The following is a 22,527-nucleotide window of genomic DNA, read 5'->3' as shown; positions in this document are numbered from 1 at the left end:
AGGTCGATACGAGACCAGTTATTTCTCTCCAGCCAGCCAGGAAGCAGCATAATATTTTCGCGGAGAAGGCAGGAATCTGACAAAATGTGAGCGATAAGTGTCAACTCTGGACGTAAATTGGTCGACAGCGAAAGGAACGGCGGGGGTCGAGCTCGATCCTCGTGTGGGGCTGCCGTGGCCCGGGGCTGAGTGTATGAGAGCGTGGCGGGCGGCGCTGACCGAGAGCGGCGCTGACGGCGGGCCGGTCGCGCGCCGACAGAATACACCTGAGCACGCAGCGGGACCGGACGCCGCGGTGGGACAGCAACACATCAGGCTGACATAAACGGTGATCAGCAGCGACCACAGGGGCTCAAAGACATCGGACATGAGACAGCAAAACACATATCGACATGGATCTTGACGCGCGGCATGCGGCCAGCAGCTCAGCTCCACTGCAACTTTAGTGTGGGTTTTATTGCACCGTATCTGTGGTTCCCTTGTTTCACATGCTGTTAGTTCCGTGGTTTCTCTTGTGTGGATTATGTGCTCCACCCGTGCATGCGCTGGTGAGGCGGGTCCTGGTGCTCCATTCTGTCAATGAAATCTGCGAGACTGCGGCGCCTATTCATCCTTCAAGCTCTAACCACTGCTTTGGTCCCACCGACACACACCTATCCCGCTGCTGATGGCGTATAGGACACGCTACTCCAACTGCGTCCGTCGCGCGCGCATAAAACCGCCGGTCCCATGACACGCCGCTTTGGAGGAGCGCCAGGGCGGGCGGCCGTGCCGGCCGTAGCCGCGGCCGCCGTAGCGCCACGCCGCGCCGCAGTAACGAGTGTTCAGATGGATGGTCCGCTTGAGTAATCGGCCGTGGCCCACCATCGTGATTACCTTCAGTGCTGAGGAGCCGAAAACACACGCCAACGGCCCGTCAGGATACGGGTAAAAGATTGGATAGGGTATACTCAGACGCGGTTGTTATCATGCTGATGTGAGCATGTGTTACATATAAATGCCATTTATATAACTTGTATTATTTCATTGTGAAACTTATTGATGCTAAAAAGAGATGCAATGACATAACGTATCCTCGTCTGAAACATCATGAAAAGTCATAATAATGTTTTATGCAAAAATGAGCGCTCAACTTGGAAATTGTGATTGAGGTGAAACACATTTTTGGTGCTAAAAAGTGCGTTTTTTGGCGCACATTTTTGGTGTGGCTAAAAAGAAAGCGGACTGCCCGTCTCGTATGATGATACAATGGTGAAAATCAGAATTGGCATTTGAAGTTAGTTGATTCAACAATGGGCATTTAGCAGTATTCTGCCATAGCACTGCTTTACAAAACCACCACAAAGTTTTCAATCGCAACACATCAGGCTGTGTGCGGAACATGTAAAAATAGGTAATCGTCTGTGCGAACATTTCTCGGGGCGGGGCCGCATCCATGGCGCGCTGTTTTGGCGCGGGGCTGACAGGCCAAATAGCCCTCGGTTGTAAACAGTCGTCCGTCCCTCCTCCTCGGAGACAATGCACGTCAGCGAGGTTTATTGAAGTGTCTGGCTTTATGTGTTGTTGTGACAGTCACGGATGTCGGCCGAAATCGCAGTCCGTAGTAATGGGCGACGAGGCCGTGTCAGGTCTGTTATCCTCACAGTCTCTCCTACTTCCGTGTTGAACAATGCCCGTACCATTACAGCTGACCCCATAAGCTAGCTTTTATCGTCGAGCTGCTCACGAGTCCATAAAATTTCTCGAAAGAACGGTATGTTTTGTTCAGAAGTGACTTGCACATTTTCTCAACATCAATAGAATTGCAAATTGCATGTTGTCTTGACTTCTGACTGGACTCCGTAGGAATCTGATGAGTGTTCTCATCAGTCCACCTCTGTGTCGGCAGGTACGGTGACATGGTGCCCAGCACGGCCATGGGGAAGCTGGTGGGCGGCGTGTGCTCCCTCAGCGGCGTGCTCGTCATCGCTCTGCCCGTGCCCGTCATCGTCTCCAACTTCAGCCGGATCTACCACCAGAGCCAGCGCGCCGACAAACGCAAGGCGCAAAAGGTTAGTGCTGCTTACCGCCTGAGTTAATGTTCTGTGTCTTGTAGACTTGAACCCGTGTTGGTCTTGGCTGTATTGGCTTCCAGAGAGTAGTACCATGATGTACAAACGTTGCTGTTATTTCTGATATCTGTGACTGCAATCCGCGCCCCAGTCCCATATCGTGAGGTAGGTATGTAAATCTGTGGTCTCAGCTTCATATCTGCAATGTCATTTGTGCTCGCTATAGTTTCGCTGGTTTTACCATTCAAGACCGCATACCGCAACTGCCACCGGCACCGCAACCGCCGTCATCATCAGCACCGCAGCCGCCGTCATCACCGCCACCGCAATCGCTGCCACACCTCCACCGCAACCGCTGCCACACCGCCGCCACCTTAGCCTCCACTACGACCGCCATCGCCACCGCTACCGCTTAGGCAGCTGAAAATTAATCAACCTTGTTTGTCGGGTGTAATTCGATTAGAAGGAGAATACACACCGTCGCCCGGAGCCGACGAATCGATCCCCGCTGAGCTCCGCGAGTTCTTACGCTGTAGAGCCAACATTATCGGTGGCACATTAGTTTGGTCAGCGCCAGTGCAAAATATAGTAATTTAAAATGTTGGAATAAAACGACAGAGTCTAAGCGGTGTCATCCAGATAAATAACGAGCATGTTCTATAAAAATATAACATTGTTCAGCTTCAGTCAGCAAGGCCATTATCTGAAAAAGCTAACGATATAACTATAGTTATGCATGCGGAGAAGCCAAGCCACCCTTAACTGTGTTATGATCGTATGTACAAATGACCATTGGTCTGTAAATTGCAGTCCGACTTAGTCCACTACGACAGACAATATTTGTCGTGAAGCGCTTTTATGCAGGTCCATCACTAGTCACTACTCACTATAGTGGGTCCACCCGAGACGAGAGAGGCCCGGTGGCTCACAAATCGGTAGGGTGCGGTAGGATCACGTCAACAGACGGCTGCGTGCCTAGCGTTTGCTTTGATGTTGTGTGTCTTGTAGACTTGAACCAGTCCCGACCGGCGCTAAGTAGGTCCATCCCGAGCGGGAGGGCGCCGGAGGACCGGTGCAGAGCTAAGAGCACGCCGGTGGTCCTGTCGAGAAGGTTTCAGTGGCCATCTAACCAGCTACTGACTCCTGTTTGTCTTCCTACACTGCAGTGTTGTACTGATGTGTCCCGCTTTGACCCGAAATCACAATTCTTTGTCCCGACGGAGGAATAAATGTCATCTAACTATGACGTCACGGTTACAACTTGGGCTATTTCCGAGGCAACACTGGCACCAGGCCCATTGGAAAGAGTTTATGCATAGCCACGTCCATTTTGAAAGGTCATTTGGCCGCGGTAACTGCGGGAGCTCGGGTGACTGTTTGGGTGTGCCCTCAGGCTATCTGACCACATGTTAGGACCGTATATCATAGGAGACAGGTCACCACATGCAAGGGCGTTGTTTGTGTTACAGAAAGCACGATTGGCAAGGATCAAGCTGGCCAAGGCTTCTTCTGGCGTGGCGTTCGCCAACAAGAAGAAGGCCTCGGAGGCTCGGCTGGCGGCGCAAGAGGCCGGCCTCGAGATCGAGGGGCACAAGGAGGACGACATCTTCGAGATGCAGCACCACCACTTGTTACGCTGCCTCGAGAAGACCACGGTAAGTTAATCTGACGCTGCAGTGCCAACCGACGCAACATACCCCCAATGGTTAGAGGCTGCAACGGTTAACTCGATGCTAACTACATATACGTGATATTCATAGCGAACAGTTTAGTCCTTAGGCTTCCACTTTCCAGTAATTAATTTGGCGTTTTCAAATTAGCCATGTATTACAACAGTGCTTTGCCGTGTTGCAATGGTGAAACTCTCATATCCATAAAACTAGCATGCACATATGCACTGTCACTGTAACGGTTAAATGGTGCGTCATTAAAGCCTGACTCGCTTCCAACTGGCCTCACATATGCTGAACATGTGCTGATAACGTGCAGAACGGCTGTATTTAGTTATGGCGTGCATGTCTTCACTCGGTTTGATAGCGGGCTGGACGGGTCTAAACATGGCCGCCCATTGGGGGCACTTTGAATATCATAAGCACTGTTTGCTGCCTGAGGTGCTCGCATGTGTGGTTCAACGGGAAGCGGTCAGATTCGTCCGCCGTGATGACAATTTACGGCTGTTTGCCCACTGTTCGGGTGCACGCATCGATCGCCCCCGAGCACGGTGCTTTCAGAACTATTTTCAACTCATCAAAAGACCAACACCGTTATGGATTCCACGGTGTGGGTTCTATTTTCAGCCCGCCAGGCTTGAGGCTCTTATATACGGTACACTAAGCAAAACGGACATCAAGCCCCCATGCGGTTGCATTGAAGCCATCTTGCGCCTCTGGCGGAGCTTTCATATTTGCTTCGGTATGGCATTCCGTGGGATGATCTCTGAGACGGGCGTTTCTCAGGCTCAGCACACAGCACAGGACGAACCGTCACCCTGCACCGAAGCGCAGTTGACTGGGGCTTAGATCTTAGAAAAGTCGTAAAACTTAGTCCAAAAATACCGCTCTTGTGCCAAACAATTCCATAGTTTCTTAAGAGGTGATCTGCCTACGAACCGTTCAGTTCCAACGAGCATTACCAAACTCAGGGCAGCGTGAGCGGTATAGATCGACGCTTTGAACTTTGTCCTATGTTGTCATTGGGCCGGCTTTGAAGTGCTGCGTTGCAGGCTCCACAGGTTGTTTAGAAGCCCGCCGGTAATCTGTGATGATGCTCCCGCCGAGCTGGGGATAGGCGCTTTAGCCGCCCACCACCTGTGGCATCGAGCCCCGCTTCAGAGAGAGTCCATCCCGGACCTATGGTGGGTGATAGTTAATGGACCCCGTCCTCCCCCATGGCGACTGATAGTTAATGGACTCGATCCCGGACCTATGGTGGCTGATAGTTAATGGACACCATCCCGGACCTATGGTGGCTACTGGCTACCGCCCGCGCTCGGCCTTTGGTAGCTGCCGCCTGCCTCTATTGCCTTTTCAATCATCTCAACCCACAAAGATCGGCCAGACCTCCCCAACTGAGAGTCTAGGACCCGTCAGGCGTCAGTTCGAACTCCGACCTTCTCGGCAAACCAGAGAGGCTGCAGCGTGCAGCGCCGTCGGCCGGTCAATGTCCGGCCGCGGTCTATCTCTATCCGCGGCGCACTTGAGGCGTGCGTGGTGCCCCCCCCCCCCCCCCCTCCAGGTCGGCCGCTCACCTCAGGAGACGGTGCGCTGAGCACGTACTGAGCACGTACTGACCGGCCGTCAGCCCGGGGTCAGCGCGCTGACCGGATCAGTGCCCCTCCGCTGCACACGTGCAGGGCATGGCAACCGTCCACCATACCACGGCCCCACGACTATTCTCGGTACTTGCCGGCCAATGGCAATCAGGCTAGCGTGTTCGCGTGATTACGCTCAATTATCTCCCTATAGACATTGTGAGAGTCGGTCCCCAACAGCTGTGCTGTGTCAAGTTAATTGTGATTGGTGTACGTACAGCGTTTTTTCGTTGTCCTGTTACGGTGATCGATGGGAATGTACGAGGTATAAACTTTCGACGTGGCGAGATAAGAGATAAGATGTCGTACAGAATTTGAAGTTGTGGGAGATATGATGTGCTAGTCCGTTTCGTTGATTTAATTTAACATAGTTTATCTGCAACTTAAAGATTTTCCATTAGAATTTCGTGACAAAGAACAAAACATGGAACATTTTTATCATTCATCTTTTCGAGCTCATACACCTAATGCAGTGGCCAAACCATTTCAAGTGTCATTTTACCGAATCTCGATAAGAAATCCATTGATGATGAAAAAAACACTATTATCCCGCGCCCGGCTGGGGGTCCTGGATTTCCACGCCCTGCTGGGGGGGGGGTGTTTGAACACCCCCCCTCGTAACTCGGCTCCTGGGCCACGTAGCGATACGCGGAAGGCGGCGTTCGAAAGAGCGTAAAAAATAATGACGAAATCACTTCGGTCAATTTTTTGGTCAGGTCAAAGGTCAGGTCACCAGAGGTCATTGAAGGCAAAATTTCGCCGATTTCCAGGTCGAATGTCGAAAATTTCCAAGAAGCCAACGCATAACTCGGGAACCAATAGAGCTACAGCGCCGCGGAAAAGTGCATTCGATAGCCCTATAAACGCCCTTTCTGAGTAATTCTCTCAGATTTGACCTAACGTCAACGGTTTTGCCTGCAGGGGGCAAAAACTGCAAAAATAGCAGATTTTTTCGGAAACAGTTTTTCAGCAATAACTTTTGACCCAAGCCTTGTACGAGCTTACTTTTACCGGCATCGTGTTCCTCTCGTCAAGGCGCATCGAATGAACTATAACTTGACCTTGAAAGGTCAACTTGAAAATTTGACCTCAGGTCAAGGTCATGACCTGACCGGAAAGGGTCATGTTGCATATCAGTCGATCCGTATCGTCGAGCTGAACACATCTAAGGCATTTTCATCGCTCCAGCATGCCTCTATCAAAAGTTATTAGCGAAAAACTGTTAGATACCATTCGTGACCTAAGATGACCTCAGGGCACAAACAAGGGTCGAGGACACCATTTTCATGTTCAGTGTGTCTAAACCACTTGTAATTCGGTGTTTGGGAGTGTTTATAATGTCTTTCGTCCAAAAGAGGCGTATTTCAATTTTCTCCCATTGACTTATAATGGGGAGGTCGCAAAATTGACCTGACCTTAGGTCATCGATATCAAAATTCTGAGATATACATTTTGTACATGCTATTGCTCTTAGCAATCGCTGAAAGTTTCAAAGCGATCGGTTACTCGGTGTAGCTATGACAGACATTGAAACTTTTTATGAGGTGAGGTCACTTCAAGTGACCTGGTGACCTGACCTTGAATGACCTTAGTCTGAAATTTTCACAACATGTGTAGAATCGATGTATGATAAGGTGTACCAAAAACGGCGGCGCTCCGCGCCGCCGTTTTTGAGATATTCGCGAAAAACCACAAGGGGGGGTGTTCAAACACCCCCCCCCCCAGCAGGGCGCGGGTTATAATTTTGCGTCCACCTCCATCACGCTCTGAAGAACATCAAAAGCCGTTCACTCTCTTCGTCCTCTGTTTTCCAAGCGGACGGGAGTTGTCGTTAATCTTATGAATCTGTACCCTTTTCTGAAACCTGACCATCATTGATATGATATTCGAGGTAAAAACGTTCAAACAAGTGTGCTGGTGGAGCACTGACCTTAACTGCGTGTTGTTTTACGTAAGTGTGGGAAGTAGCTCCAGACTAATACCATAAATTTGCAAAATAATACGCCGTCAGTTACATTACCGTGGCGTCCTTCCCTGAGCTTGTTTTATATGATCGTTCCCAGCCTGATAATCAGCGATATTATTAGACCACTGACCTAGCCACCGGTCTGATCCTACCGCTGACCCGACCTGCATTGGTCTGACCGGACCGTTTCCCTGACCAGCGCGAGCGGTGGTCTAAGCCGTCGATGCCGTCGCGTCGGCCGCGGTACTGGCGCCGACGAGACTGGTGCCCGCACAGATCGATGACCGTCCCGAGCAGTGTCTATTTATAGCCGCCACCCACCACGCTTTCGGACATAGAACACGGAAAAAGCCGGAAGACCTGTGTTCACGGAAGTTGATGCTGTTCGCGCCACTCTGAATGGTCCACCGGATATGCGCAGGCTATGTTTGGTCTACATGTTAAGCAAAAGGTCATAACTTTTACTACTCCTTTCCTCTCTTCTCCCAAACGATGTCATTGTCATTCAGCGAGCAAGAAAACAAACAAAAGCTCCAGATAGAAAAGAACAAACATCAACGATTTCTATGAAATATTGAGCTGTTGAGCAAAAACATACGAAGCGACGCCAAACGAATGCAGTGAGCTGAATCTAAAATATTTAAAATATTTATGTATGGTTTTATGCATGGTTCAGGGGCTTCGGAAACGGATCAGAGTCAGATACACATAACGTAACGTAACCATCCACGAAACACCAGCAATCATACTGTAAGTACATAAGTACTGGATCGAAGTAAAATGATAACTATCCCATTTTTATGCTAAATACACCATTTGTCAGCCGAATTCTTTTAATTTACAATTGTAGGAAATGGTTGAATATCTCTCGCAACGTTAACCCTATTAGTGGCAGGGGGGGGGGGGTTGTTTTTATCCACCCCTCAGGTTTTTCGGGAATATCTCCGAAACCGCTGAAGCTACGATGCTGAAATTTTCTGACTTTTCCTAAAACTAAATTGGGCACATTCCCTGAAAATTTCAAGTTCATAACTTTACCAGGGGCGGCTCCAGAGCACTGGGAATTGGGGGTCCTATTCGTGAAGCGAGTCATTTGGGCGAAGATCACGATGCTGCACCAGTTTTACGAACAGTGAATGAAAGGTATCATGTGATAACATATACAAAGTTATTGTGCATCCTCTATTGAAACGTTTTTGCTATAATAGGCGGATCCAGGCGTCCAAAAAGGGGGGTTATTTTTTACCTCCCAACATAGGTGCCCTGACACCGCCTATGCATGACCAATACAATTTTAGTCGTTCTCTCATAAGAAAATTGTAACATAACAAGACCATTGCCACCCTTTTTAGAAACAGTACCAACAAAAACCTTATTTACTATACTTTTTGTGTACCCCCAATCTCAATGATCTGTATCCGCCTATGATTTTTGAAAATGCATATTTTTAGAATCCATGTGAATTCCTGGTTCATTCTCTATCGATCGGCAAAAGTTGCGTTAAGATTGGTTCAGAAACATGGCCGTGATAAACAGTCTAAAATGTATCTGCAATTTGCCCGTTTTTACCCCCCTCTACCCCCCTATTGACATTTTTAATTTTTTTTTTTAGAAATGTAGATCTCGTTGAGCCAAATCGAATGCCGTTTGAATTTTGAAAATCGGCCGGTTAGATCTCGAGATATCAAGGGGGGGTCGTAAACAGCCCCCCCTGCCACTAATATGGGGTAGCCAGGAGCCTGCCACTAATAGGGTTAAATGACATTTTAGTCATCATTTGATCGCACGAAAATGTGAGCATTGATGAACATAGGGAACACAGGGCTAATCGCAATCTTACATTATTTCTTAGTTGAAATGTTGAAATTTATGAACTAAAAATGCATATTACTGAAGATAAATGCTATAAATATGCTTACATACGGCAAATCTTTCCGCCCCACCCTGTATATTAGATAACGCTGCGTACATACGAAGCCATGCCTACGGGAAACTACCTTGTGACCCAATTTCATTGACCGAGCTGTCAAACCGATGACGTCACAGGTCAGGTCAAAGGCCGAATTCTCACCGTTTACAGTCATTCCAAGAAATGTTTGTAAAATCGAGTAGAATGCATGTCATTGAAAATCATCGATGGGGAATTAATTGTTCGTCAAACACATATTTTGCTACTTGAGGTCACTGATACCAGGTCAGGTCACAGAGGTCAGGTCACTGAGGGTCACAATATGAAAATTTTATGTGATGCATGTTTTATGGTCCATTTTACATAGCAAATGCAATTATGTGGGTCAGGCAGCTTAGGTTATCTTCTGATAAAAGTCAGGTCAAATCAGGGACGTATCCAAGGGGGGGGGGCGACGGGGGCGGTCGCCCTTCCCCCCCTGGGCCCTGCCGGGCCCCAAAAGCGGGCCCGGTAGGGCCCGCTAGGCAGCCCGTGAGCGGGCCCGAAGGGCCCGCTTTTGGGCCAAACCAGGGACAGTTTTGGGCCGGCAGGGCCAAACAGTGGAAGGGCCTGTTCAGAAGAATTTGTTCGAGCCTTCAGGCTTGAGGAAGGGCCCCTATGGCCCTGCCGCCTGCCGGGCCCCAAACGGGTCCCTTACCGGGCGCGAAGGTCCCGCTTTTGAGCTAATTGGCCCTGGAGAGGTTATGAAAAGCGGATCCGAAAACTCCTCTTCCAGGCCCAGTCACAGGGACTGTCCGGGCCCTAGAAGTGGAAGGGCCCGCTGGGAAAGTCTTGCCCAGGCTTTCGGGTCCAAAAAGGGCCCCATGAGGCCTTGCCGGTGCTCCCTGGCCGGGCCCCAAAAGCGGATCGGGTCAAGCCAATGACAATCCGGGGCCCGGGAGGTCTCCGAAAGCGGAAGGGCCCGCTTAGAAGGCCTTGGACCAGGCTTTTGAGCTTGAGTAATGGGTCCTCGGCCTCGACAATGTATCAAGAAAGCGGGCCCAGATATTCGCTTCCGGCTCAGTCTCAGGAACAGCTTTTCCTGGCCGGGCCCCAGAAACGGAAGGGCCCGCTGAGAAGGCCTTGCTCAGGCCATCGGGCCCGAGGAACAGGCAACAGCCGATGATGGGCCCCTGTCGACTGACCTCGTGGGGATGCTCCGGTTTACAGTTCTCCAAAGAAAATGAGCTCCAACAATACATAACTAAACTAAGCTAAACTACTATTTATTATAAGCAAGCATTCTGTACAGAAGGTATCATTTCCAATTCGCATGTTTTTTTAACCTTGTTTCTTCCTTCATTTGAAGCGCAATTGGCAGCTTTTTAATGCATGCTTCTGCAACGTGCAGACGAATGTGACGAAAACTTAACAAACATCCGGAACGTTTGTGAACGGCAAATGGCCTTACCTTCAGTGCCTGGTTGTAATCCCCCCCCCCCACCCGCACGTCTGCCTGTCTCGCCCCTCTTGGGCTGTGTGTGTCGTGAGCGGGGTCGTTACGTGCGATTTGTGGCCCCCGCCCTACCCCATCCGGGCTAACCCGTGCCCGGCCCCCCAGCATCTGCTGTGCAGTGGGTGGGCCGGGCCGCCATATGGGGGCCGCCGGACCGTCCCGCGAACCGCCGCGCGCCGGTGGTGGCCCGCGGGACTGGCCGGTGGTCAGGGGGCGCCGCTTCGCGTAGATAGCCGCACTGAGGTGCGAGGCGGCGCGGGCGGGGGCCAGCGACTCCGTCCGGTGAGTCCGAGTCCGTGCATCGTCCACGGCAAGTGGTGTGACTGTTGGTTTGGTAACGTGTGGTTGCTTGGTCGCTTGTTGCTTGGTCTGTGACGCTGTTATTTACCGAGCATGTATGTGCCTTTTGTTCAACCGGAAATGCCATTGGTGGCAAAATGTGAGATGAGACTGATAGGAGGCATAGAGGTGTCAATTAGGATCGATCACAAGTGTACGTACATTATCAGGGGTGTAATTTTCCCAAAAAGATTGTGGGTGCCCAGCTGTAGGGGCGCCAGGACGCTTAGGGGACGTAGGGGCGCCAGAAGGTTACAAGGGCGCCGAGAGATCATGACAAGGGCGCCATTCTCCCAGAAGGGCGTCAAGTGATTAAAAATGCTATATTACCCAGGGGCGCAGAGAGGTCAGAAGGGCGCCGCACCGTCAGTAATGCTAAGTTGGTGGGGACGTAGGGGCGCCAGACGGTTACGAGGGCGCCGTGAGACCATGCAAAGGGCAAGGTCTCACGGTCTCTCATAAAATAGGGCATGGTCTCTCATAAAATTCTCCTAGAAGGGCGCCGAGTGATTGAAAACGCTATGTGGTCCATGGGCGCTGAGAGGCCAGAAGGGTGTCGAACAGTCAGTAGTGCTAAGTTGGCGGGGACATAGGGGCGCCAGACGGTTACGAGGGCGCCGTGAGACCATGAAAAGGGGCGCCATTCTCATAGAAAGGCGCCGAGTGATTGAAAACGCTATGTGGTCCAGGGGCGCTGAGAGGCCAGAAGGGTGTCGAACAGTCAGTAGTGCTAAGTTGGCGGGGACATAGGGGCGCCAGACGGTTACGAGGGCGCTTTGAGACCATGAAAAGGGGCGCCATTCTCATAGAAAGGCGCCGAGTGATTGAAAACGCTATGTGGTCCAGGGGCGCTGAGAGGCCAGAAGGGCGCCGAACAGTCGAGGGATGCACGGTGGACAGAGACATAAGGGCGCGAGACGGTCAGGAGGGCGCCGTTAGACCATGAGAAGGGTGCAGTGCTGTCAAAAGGGCGCCATTCTCCCAGAAGGGCGCCGAGTGATTAAAAACGCTATACTATCCAGGAACGCGAGGCGGTCAGGAGGACGCCGTTAGAGCATGCGAAGGGCGCCGTGCTCTCGAAAGGGCGCTTGTGACATAAGACTTGTGGGTGCATTTTCATCATTGTGGGGGCATATTTCAGGATTGTGGGTGCATCTGCCCCCACAAGGAGATGTAAAATTACACCCCTGTACATTATCATGCTTGCTGAAGGCTGATGCTGCTTCCAATGTCATGAATAAACGCAACCGGTGAAAAAGTCAGTGGGGTGTAAAGAGGTAATATTAGCACGAGTCACGATTAATAACTAACTGTTCATAATGTTCAGAACGTCGAACTTCAACGGAAGTGAGCTGCAAAAACGAACTTCTACGGAAGTTAACTGCAAACATTTTATCAAGGTAAAAAAAAAAACGCAAGACAATGCATTTTCATTTACAACAGGTCGAATTCTATCGTAAATTTACTGTTTTTCGGCATTCTTGATTTTTTTTCACACCAGGATAGGCAGTCGCTGTGGGGCCCCTTTTAGCTGACCTCCGGGCCCTTCTCAGCTGTCGCCCCCCCGTAGTAAAGTAATCTTGGCCCCCCCCCCTGAGCGAAATCCTGGATACGTGCCTGGGTCAAATTAGGTCAAATTTCAAACCTAATATTTTTGCATAAAATGAATATCGTTTTGCTCGTTATGTGGAGTGTAATGGTGATCTTTTTTTTTGTGCTACGTGGTCAGAATTGCTAAGAATTGAGTTCAAAAATTTGACGTCATTAATTTTGAACAGCTTTTTTGCTATAACTTGGTTAAAAAGGAGGTATATCGATATAGAATTTGGTATGTAGATAGAATAGGTGAAGGAATACCATATGTATTCCGTTTTTCGAAATTCCCCCCCAAAAAAAAAATTGGGATATTTTCACTATTTTATTTTGAAAATCATTTTTTTTTGGGCCAAAATCACAAAACTTTGAAAATCTGAGATAGCAGCTGCGTAGCGCCGTCCCTTTTCTACACGACCACATAAAGAACTTTGAAATTGCTTGTTAACTGTAGCTTTTGTGAGCGTTTCAAGATTTCATGTTTTTTACTCATTTTTGCTCGAACATGACCTCAGTTTGACCTCAATAACTCCTGACTTAGGGTGATCTATGACTTGAAATTGTGTATGAAGGTGTCAAATTGATGTCTTAAAGGGTGCTGAAAATTTGGTGTCGCTGCGCGCCGCCGTTTTCTTGCTATTTAAGAAAAACACAGGGGGCCATATTGCCTCCCTCTCCCAACGGGGCGAGGGATGTTAAACGTTAGTTAAGCTAATTAACATTAAAACATTAAGAATTAGCTCGTAAGCATGCCCATGCTCGTATTACAAATACATGGGCTGTTGGAGTGTATATCGGTAAGCCAGGTTTGCGGAACGCTCCGACGTCGGTGAGCCACGATCACCCGGCCTGTCCGTCTGTTAGCCAGGGTTCCGTCCCGCTCCTTATAGCATCTGTCTGTGACCTGGGGTCGCGGGCCGCCCCTAGTAGCTGTCTATGAGCCAGGATCTCAGACCACTCTCGGGGTCTGTCGGTGAGCCGGGGTCTCGGCTCGGACGTGAGTCAGGGTTTCGAACCACTCCCGTGGTCTGTCTGTTAGCCAGGGTCTCGTCTCTCTCAAGGTGTCTGTTTGCGCGTTGGGGTCGTGGGCCGCTCCTGTAGTCTGTGAGCCAGGGTCGCCGAGTGCTGCGGGGCAGCCACAGAGCGATCGATGCAGAGGCTGGCGCGCCTGCTCGAGGCTCGCAACTCACAGTTTTCTCTGGAGTGGGCCGGGCCGACCCGGCGCGCGGCGGTCGGACTCGCAGCTGCCGCCGCGACGGCTTATTAAATTTCGGCAGCCAAGGCCCCGGGTAGCAGCTGGCGCCGCTGGAGAGCGGCCCGTGCGTGCCACCGAGCCGGCCGGTCCTATCGGGGCCGTGCCGCGTCGGCACCGGCAGCCGACACAATGCGGGACCGGTGACCGGAGGCCGGCAGTGCGGCTCGCTGGACACCGAGCTGCAGCAGGGACAGGGGAGGACGGGACAATCCAGAGATCAGAGACCGGCCTTTTCGCAGAAATCCGAACAGGGAATCGTGTCCGTGCCACGAACATTTCCAAGGAAGTGATATTAAGGCAGACAGGAAGAGAAGTGAACAGGACAGCACGTTGGCTCAATTAAACCGGCTGGCTCAATTAAATAGCTGAATTAAATCAATCCTGAGTCAAAGTGTCTGACCACTTTGAAACGAGCCCTGCCAGTGACAGGTGCCGGTGCCCGCCCTCGCGAAGGTGAACCCGAACTGCAGTTTTAATTCGTAAAATATTCATTGGTGGCAGTTTCATGCATGGATTATTTTCGTAAGAGAATTATAAGTAGAGAGTTAGAACCATTGAGAACGCTGTTTAATTAAGGAACCTCAGTTTCAAAATCCTCCAAATAACAGACCTGCCGGTGACTAAGAGAATTAACTAAATGCAGCTTCTGCAACATGTGGCGCCACTGAGCCGTATGAGAAGTGGCGGCGCTGTTTGACCATCGCGCACTTCTTCGGCAGGACCGCAAGTTCGTCACGGACGTGCCGTTCAACGGACAGCCTCAGCGGCCGGCCGGCGCCAGCGCTGACCGGTCTCGGTCGCCCTCGCCCAGCCACCACCTGCTGCCCTCCTGCTGCCGGCCACAGCGCAACCGGCGAGCCAAGAAAGACGCCAAACAGGTGAGATGACACCCAAGCTCCAGTCACCGTACAGCCAAAACACGGGCGAGGCTTTGAACATCAGCTCAAAGCATCGCTATGTGCGTCCCGCTTATTTATTGTCATACGTCCCGCTAATTTATTGTCTCCAGATGGTGTGTAAAATTTACTACTTTGTCTGCGCTGTCTCGTGATGTCCGATTTTCTGTCCTGTAATGATTTTCGGAGCATCTTCCTGCTTTCCCAGCGTTCAAGTCTCGGAAGTTCTGTTTTGCTTCAGTCAGCATTTCAGGATTCGCCCGTCCTCCGTTTATTGATTTGCTTGGTCAGCTAACAGGGGTCTGTCCATTCGTCTAGCCGCTAATTTCGTTGGCCGGTCCTCCCGTAAGGAACTTTTAGAGCTTAGTATCCCGCTTAGTCCGTCCATTGAGACATCACAGGCTATATTTTCTTTTGTTTTATCTCAAGCGAACCACTTGTATTATCCAGACGAGCATAACTTCAACTCACTGGCAATTACTTCCCTTTCTTTTTTTTCGTATCCTCTCCTCCCCTCTTTTCTTCTTCATTTTCTTCGTTCCTCTTTTCTTCTCTGCTCTGCTCTTTTCTTATATCTCTCTTTCTTTGTGTCTCTTGCTCTCGTCTCCCTCCCTGCCTAGTCTCCAGCAGCATCAGCCACAGATACTGAATGTCATCTCTTCCTTTCAGAACTTGTACCACAACGTGGAGAACGGCCACGAGGAGGAGCTGCGGGAGATCCAGATCGGTCACCTGGAGAAGAACACGCCCACCGGCCAGCAGCGGGTGCAGCTGAACGCGCCTCCGTCTCCGGCCGCGCCGCTGGCCACCATCTCCCAGTCTGCGGGCTCCGAGCGGGACGGGGCCGACTCCGGGGACACCACCGCACCAGCCGCCACCTGCATGCGCATCTCGACACTGTAGGAGGGCAGAGGCACCACGTAGCCGACAGCTGGAGCCAGGCCGAGGCGCGACGCCTCAGTGCCAAGAGAGAACCTAGAGCGTGAGGGCGGACGTGCGGAAGCTGAGGGTCGCCGTATTTTGGTGAGGCGGTACGAGCACTGTGTGCTCAAACCGTTCCCGCTTAGGGCCGGAGCAGACGAGTCCGATCGAAAGTCTGCGACCGTATAGCCGCCGTAAGATCGGAGCCCAATGAAGACAGGATGAGGACGAAGTAGTGGATACGGCCAGAACGTTCAGTGCGATGGGCGCCTGCCGTCATCCACTGCCTCGGTCGGGTGTGAGTGGCAGGTCCTACGGTATTATGGAATGGGATGATGGTCCTGATCCTGTGAGTGACCTGCGAGTGAGTTACAGGCCCTCTGTGAGAGCTGGAACGGGCTGGAACGGAATCCTGGTGCCATGGCGGAGTAAGGGAGGGAGGGAGGCGAGGCCGGCAGAGAGGCTCCCTGCATATGCCCTAAGCTGTTCGGGAAGCGATCGAGACACCGGGCGTCTTCCAGGGGCCCGACGACCGATACGCTACACCCCGGGGGCATGCCGCCGCTGAGATTACCGGCTCGAGCTGTGATTCTATATTTCTCAAGCGTGTCTCTTTGACGACTGTTTCCAGAGTATAGTGTAGTGTGGTGGCGCCGTTGGCCTTCTTTCCCGTTGTTCCTGGCCAGCCAGTCTGAGTGGCGGCACGCCGGTGTCCGCTGTGAGAATGGTCTCCTCATGTTGCCCTGGTGTACACCATAGCCAACACTCCGGTGATCCCGCGCGTGCATGAAGAACGAGTTATTTTATATGTTTACGGTGGTGGATAGGTCCTAGCGGTTATAGGTTGTTGTTAGTATCGGCCCCAACCCGCCGAGCGCGGCGTCCCTGGCTGAGAACTCTCGCATGTGTACATACATACATCCGAGGGTGCGAGCTGGCCGCTGCGACCGCACCCCGGGCCACCGTGTGCACGTTTTCCTATACCAGCCGGCGCCGCGGCCAGCCAGGGTGTTCGGGCGTGTCCGTCCGGCCCGCCGGGACCCTCGAGCTCGGCTCGCAGGGCGCTCCCTTTTGATACCGGCCGGCAGCGGCTCGCCCACACCTCAGGATTTGCGTGCGTCTCGCTCTGTGGAGCTGTGTAAGTCATTCCATTGTTATCCGCGTGTCCCTCCCTGACCTGACCGAGGCTCGGGTGGCACGTGCACGGTGAGACCGCAGGCGGCACTGCGCGTCCGGCGATAAGAAATACGGATACTCATCTCAATCGTACCACCCGTCTGCACTGCAGCAGTTTGCCTATCAGCCGGGTGGCGGCGGTTCGGCCGTTAATTGCTCTGCAGCAGTTCGTTTGACGGCCGAGCTGCAGCAGGAAACTCCCCTATGGTTTGTGGCAGTTCGGTAGCAGTCTGTCTGCCAGTTTGCCGCGCTGCCGAGTGTCCCGGTGTCAGTAGTTAAATCCCGAGAGTTGGCCGGTGACAGGCTCCTTCTGAGCCACTAATTGGGTTGCTCCAGCCACATAAAGGGCAGCTTTGGTACTTGAAGCATGCTGTTTCCCGTCAGCTCCAATGACCTTCAGCACTTATGATGAGCAGCGTAAACGCTGCAACGGTTCAGACTAGAGACGTCAATCGGATACCAACTTTTTGGTATACCGATACCAAACCGATACCAACTTGGTATTTGGTATTTCAATCGTAATGTGTTTGGTATTTTGTTGGTATCATAAGCCCTCACTAATGTATAAGAGGCTAAGAAATCGGTAAAAAGTTGGTTTTCCCTCAGTTTCCCAAGTTGGTTTGGTTTCGGTATTTTCCCGTGGTTTTGGTTGGTATTTGGTTTGGTATCGGTATTCCGATTTTCCGTAATTGACATTACTAGTTCAGACTGACGACGTAACCAAACCATAGCAGCATACACAATTATTACAAACTACATACGATTTTAGCGGTGGAAGGTGACTTTCAGTTTCGTTCAGCCCAGGCTGCCGTGGGAATAAAACTTCATGCAGTCACTTGTCAATATTTGGTCCCACTCTGTAATGCGCTGCTACGTTCAGCGGCCGATAAGGTATAATACGGTCTGGAAGTGGCGCCGAACCGCTATTCCTCTGCGAAGGGCCGTCGAACGTCCTCGCACGACCACCGTCGCTCGAAGCAGGACGATCGGCCGTCCGTCGTCGCACCCGGCCCGTGCCAGGACGCGCCAAACGACCCACCGAATGGAACCGTCCGCTATTGCAGCTTGTCGCTCCACCGATAAACTTAATGGGATGGCGCGCGGTCGGGGTGAAAGGGCTCCGCACGACGCCCCTGGGACACTGATCTAGTGGGCGGCCGGGCCCTACGGCCAAACGAGCGACGAGTGCTCACCGCTACAGGACGGCCCACACCTCCTTGTCTCTCCTCATCTCTTCCCTATTGCTGTCCTTTGGACTATCGCGGACCCGTATAGTGAAATGTATGGAGGCGCCCCACATGTGTCGAAGGAAATGACTTCTTTTTGTGACGTCTATATATTATGTTATGTAGTACGAATTTTGACGATTGGCTTGTACTGATTAGGTCACAAATCATTTCGCGACATGCTGATCGCCTCTGACTTGTTCGAGACAATAGAAAACAGTGAAGCTGGCATTTTTCCCAAGACGGTGTACTTTATGCCGATTCGTATCTTTCTCTATTTACCAACATTTTCCTTTAGGAGTCCTTGCGGTGATCTGCGCCAGTACCATCCTCGGAGGCCCGTGGATGGAAACCTCTCAGCCATCCGACCCGCACTGTTCCCTCGAGATACTCCGACGGAATGCTCTCAACCCTTGTACGTCCGAGGAGGTTGGCACGAACCCATCAACTTAAATCGACATGCCAGATCGATTGTGGCGCCCATTTCTGTTATTGTCCCGTTCCAAGGTTAAAATAAAACATCCCTCGAATGCAGGTGAACCATATGTAGAACCACGAAAACCTACATTAACGCCATGGGCTCTAGTCTCCAATCAAGTACCTACGTCATACGGCTCGGGCGCAAAGAACAAATGTCAACCCTAGACGTTTTGATCAAGCTGCATTCAAAACTTTTACTATTTCATGTCACTGTTTTTCCCATTCGATTCCCTTCGTTTCGTAGCTGCCCAGGCTGCCGGTGTAGGGGAGGGAAGGGGAGGGATGCTGAGTTGTCGCCCCTCCGAGTGGTCCTGGAGTCCGACCGTCCCCGTCGCGTTCAGCTGAGACATCTCTCGGATGCACGCGACAGGTCTCGCATTGCGCTGCACGGCGTTACTTATGCTTACTGTCTTATGTGTACATTTTCTCTATCAAAATAAACAAATCCAAAGACATTGTGTTTTTGATGCATTGCATGGATATCTGAGTTCAATGGAGCGGCTTACATTATTGTTTTCAATTCAAGTATCTTTTTTAACGTCTACAGCTGCGATCACGAAGGACGGTCGTTATAGGTACTGCATCATTCGTTTTAACTTGAGCTCGCGAACAACTATACCTACGTTTAAATGCTCTTCATTAGTAATTTAAAAGGTACCAGAGAGATGGAACCTGTGGCGGGTTCAGCTCAGCGATACGGATCAGCTGATATGCAAAGTGACCTTTTCCGGTCAGGCAATGGCCTCGATAGGTCAAATTTTCAAGGTGATCTTGAAAGCTAAATTTACATAGGTATCTAAACCTAGAGTTTATTTTACGACTGACGTGGCATCGGCAAAAGAAACACGATGCTGAATGAAACGTACCTAATGTTGCGCCACAAGCTTCGTAACCCAAACCTCGCGAAAATCTAGAAAACTTTCAATAGAACCGTCCTGTTTATTATGGTTACAGATAGGAAGGCCAACTAATTACTATGACTCGGGCCAGAGAGTAAACGACAGTCTTTTGGCCTGATTGGAGCCTGGAGGCCTTCCTTCCCTCCTCTATCGTTAGTGTTAGTACCACGATAGGTACTCGTGCTGTTAGTTTTTCAGTATCTCATACACTAGTCAGCATTATTCCGAATATCGCTCCAAAGGACTCAGCTACAGAGTCTCAGTCAGCTGCAGGGCCAGCCAGTCGCCTCTGTCCGCGTCGCCCGCAGCCCGAGCGGCCAGCCGTTCAAGAGGTCCGGCTCGAGCAGCTGAAGGGTCATCCGGGACGGCACGTCGGCTCGGCACGTCGCACGCGTTGAACGGAGGGAGGGAGGGGGAGGTGGACAGCCACGAGCGGAGAGGTCACCGCACCAGGATGTCGCAGTCACTTGCTCTTCGTACTCGTATAAGGGGAAATGGAAAATCCTGCTGACTGATAACCACTGCGTAACCATTATCATTGTGCCATCCTCGAAGACAAAAGGCTGGGGTTATGTCGTACGTCTGACCTCACGTTTAGCCTGTAAATAAAGAGCTTGAAGAAACCAAAGCGACAATGCTAGGTAGCAGGCATACTCTTTACGAAGGCCTTTATTTCGACGTCGATGGGTCGACTTGGGACTTAGCGTTTTGACCTATGCCAGCTATCCTACAGATCCAAGGCCAAGGTGCCTTCCATTCCAAAGTTGACCTTCCAAAGTCACTGTGGTCACTTAAGTTCACCATATTCGAAACGTTAGAAATATAGTTTCGGACCGCCAAGTCCGGCTGAAGTCCGGCCCCCTGCCACGGCGTGCTATACGGCCGGGTCCGGCTGCCTCGTATAGCTCAGAGCTTACTGTGACTGAAGTACGGTTGAGGCACGGTACGGCTGATCCAAATAAGTCCGGCTGTGGTGCGGGCGAGATCTGGGATCGTGTGTCAGCTCCAGTAGAGCTCCAGCCTCCAGACCTTGCCCGTACTTCGGCCGGAGAAAGGTATATAAAAACACTGGCCGGAGTAAGTGCCAGAGCTAGCCAGAGTAAAGCCAGATACGACCCAGCCCAGCCAGCAAATTTGGTCTAGAGCTTCGCGAGCGCGACCCCTTGAGACCACCAAGTTCACTCGAGATCACCATGTTCGATAATGTTCGAAAATTGTATAGGCGAGTCGGCTGGAGGATTTTTTTTTTTCGAACGTCACGGTAGTGGCTGCGTTGCAAGATGTCGCTAGTGCCACGATTTACATGGCGATGGCCTCAGTCGCCGCCGTCGCGTCGCCACCAGGGCATATTTTAACAGTGGCGCGGGAACTTCTTCCAGACTGGGGGGGGGGGGGGGCTGAACCATAATAGAGATCAACCTAGGGTACCCCCAAATCTAGTTTTCTCACCGGTTTTAGGCCACTTATTTTTCAGACCTTGGCCTTTTCAACGAAAAAAAAGAGAAAATATTTGCAAAAAAGTGAGGTATTCCGTCTCAGCTGAGTGAAGAAACTACCGTTTTGGCAACCTGGAATAAAGGTTTTTAATCTGCCAAATGAGTTGCCGAGCCAGTGAAAGAGGTGGATTTTTCACTTACATGCTTTCTTCCCTTTGTGACCCACAACCCCTAATTTGGGGAGGACAAGCTGCCCAACGGTTCCTAGCCTCATGAAAAGTTGTTGTGGGGCGCCGCCCCCACGGCCGTAGAATTGTGGGGGCAAGTTTCCCCCACTGTCCCCTTCCCCGGTTCCCGCACCTATGTATGAATCTATGAAATTATGTTGGTAGATTTCCGATTTTGATTCCTCCAGCTGGGGGGGGGGGGGGGCTCAAATACATTACGAGCCCCCCAGGCCCCAGCCGAAAAGTTGGAGGGGCTCAGCCCCCGCTAGCCCCCCCCCCCCCCCGGTTCCCGCGCCACTGTATGTTAACACACTGACTGCAGCCCCCTGCCTTTGGGACGTAGTCCTCGCGAAATTTGGACCACTGCGTCCCACAATTGCGAATTTCGATACTGGCCAATAGCAATTACAACAGCCCGCTCCCAATATCCCGCTTGTTAGGTTATCAATTCATGGGTGTAGGAGCGCCAAAAATATTGGTGAAGGATGCCACCTGAACCTTATGAAAAGGGACAGGACCGTGCCAACCAACACGCACAGTGCAAGCGGGGGGGGGGGGGGCGAATTTCGCCAACCCCTTGTTTTTCGCAGATATCTTACGCCCTTGTCATCCCATTAACGTCAAATTTTCAATGCCTGCCTAAAACTGAATTGTGCATCTTGCCATGACAGCAAGATGTAGGTAAATCAGGGCCTCGGCTAAGGAATTTTGACTACTGGGGCAAATGGTCAAAGTGTGTTAACCCGCGCCCTGCTGGGAGGGGGGGGGGGGAGGTTTTTGAACACCCCCTGCGGTTTTTCGTGGATATCTGAAAAACGGCGGCACCTTATCATCTATCAATTTTATACATTTTGTGAAAATTTCAGACCAGGGTCCTTCAAGGTCAGGTCACCAGGTCGCTACATGTGACCTCACCTCATAAACACATCATAAAATGTTTCAATGTATGCCATAGCTACACAGCTACACCAAGTGACGGATCGCTTTGAAGCTTTCAGCAATTGATAATTGCAACAGTATGTACAAAATTCGGAATTTTCATATCGGTGACCTAAGGTCGGGTCAATTTTGCGACCTCTCTAGGTATTATAAGTCAATGGGAGAAAATTCAAAACCGTCTTTTTCGGACAAAAGTCATTCTAAACACTCTCAAACACTAAATTACAAGTAACTTTGACACACTGAACATGAAAACGGCACCCGTGACCCCTGTTTATGCCCCTAAGGTCATCTCAGGTCACGAATGGTATCTAACAGTTTTTTGCGACTAACTTTTGAAAGAGGCATGCTAGAGCGATGAAAACGCCTTATATATATGTTCAGCTCGACGATACAGATCCACTAATAT

General features: G+C 51.0%; 1 protein-coding gene across 1 annotated transcript in view; it reads left to right on the top strand.

The window, feature by feature from the left end:
* The window catches only part of LOC122365997 (potassium voltage-gated channel protein Shal-like), a 65,518-nt gene extending 46,450 nt beyond the window's left edge, over positions 1–19,068 (top strand). Inside the window, exons 2-5 of the mRNA XM_043337710.1 lie at positions 1,889–2,051; positions 3,521–3,706; positions 14,638–14,796; positions 15,484–19,068. Coding sequence (XP_043193645.1) covers positions 1,889–2,051; positions 3,521–3,706; positions 14,638–14,796; positions 15,484–15,717 — 742 coding nt within the window. The 3' untranslated portion in view covers positions 15,718–19,068. The remainder of the gene's footprint in view (positions 1–1,888; positions 2,052–3,520; positions 3,707–14,637; positions 14,797–15,483) is intronic.
* Positions 19,069–22,527: the final 3,459 nt, after the last annotated feature.

Source organism: Amphibalanus amphitrite, unplaced genomic scaffold (assembly GCF_019059575.1).
Source record: "Amphibalanus amphitrite isolate SeventyFive unplaced genomic scaffold, NRLGWU_Aamphi_draft 000776F_arrow, whole genome shotgun sequence".
Classification (NCBI taxonomy): domain Eukaryota; kingdom Metazoa; phylum Arthropoda; class Thecostraca; order Balanomorpha; family Balanidae; genus Amphibalanus; species Amphibalanus amphitrite.
This window is presented reverse-complemented; position numbering and strand designations above follow the sequence as displayed.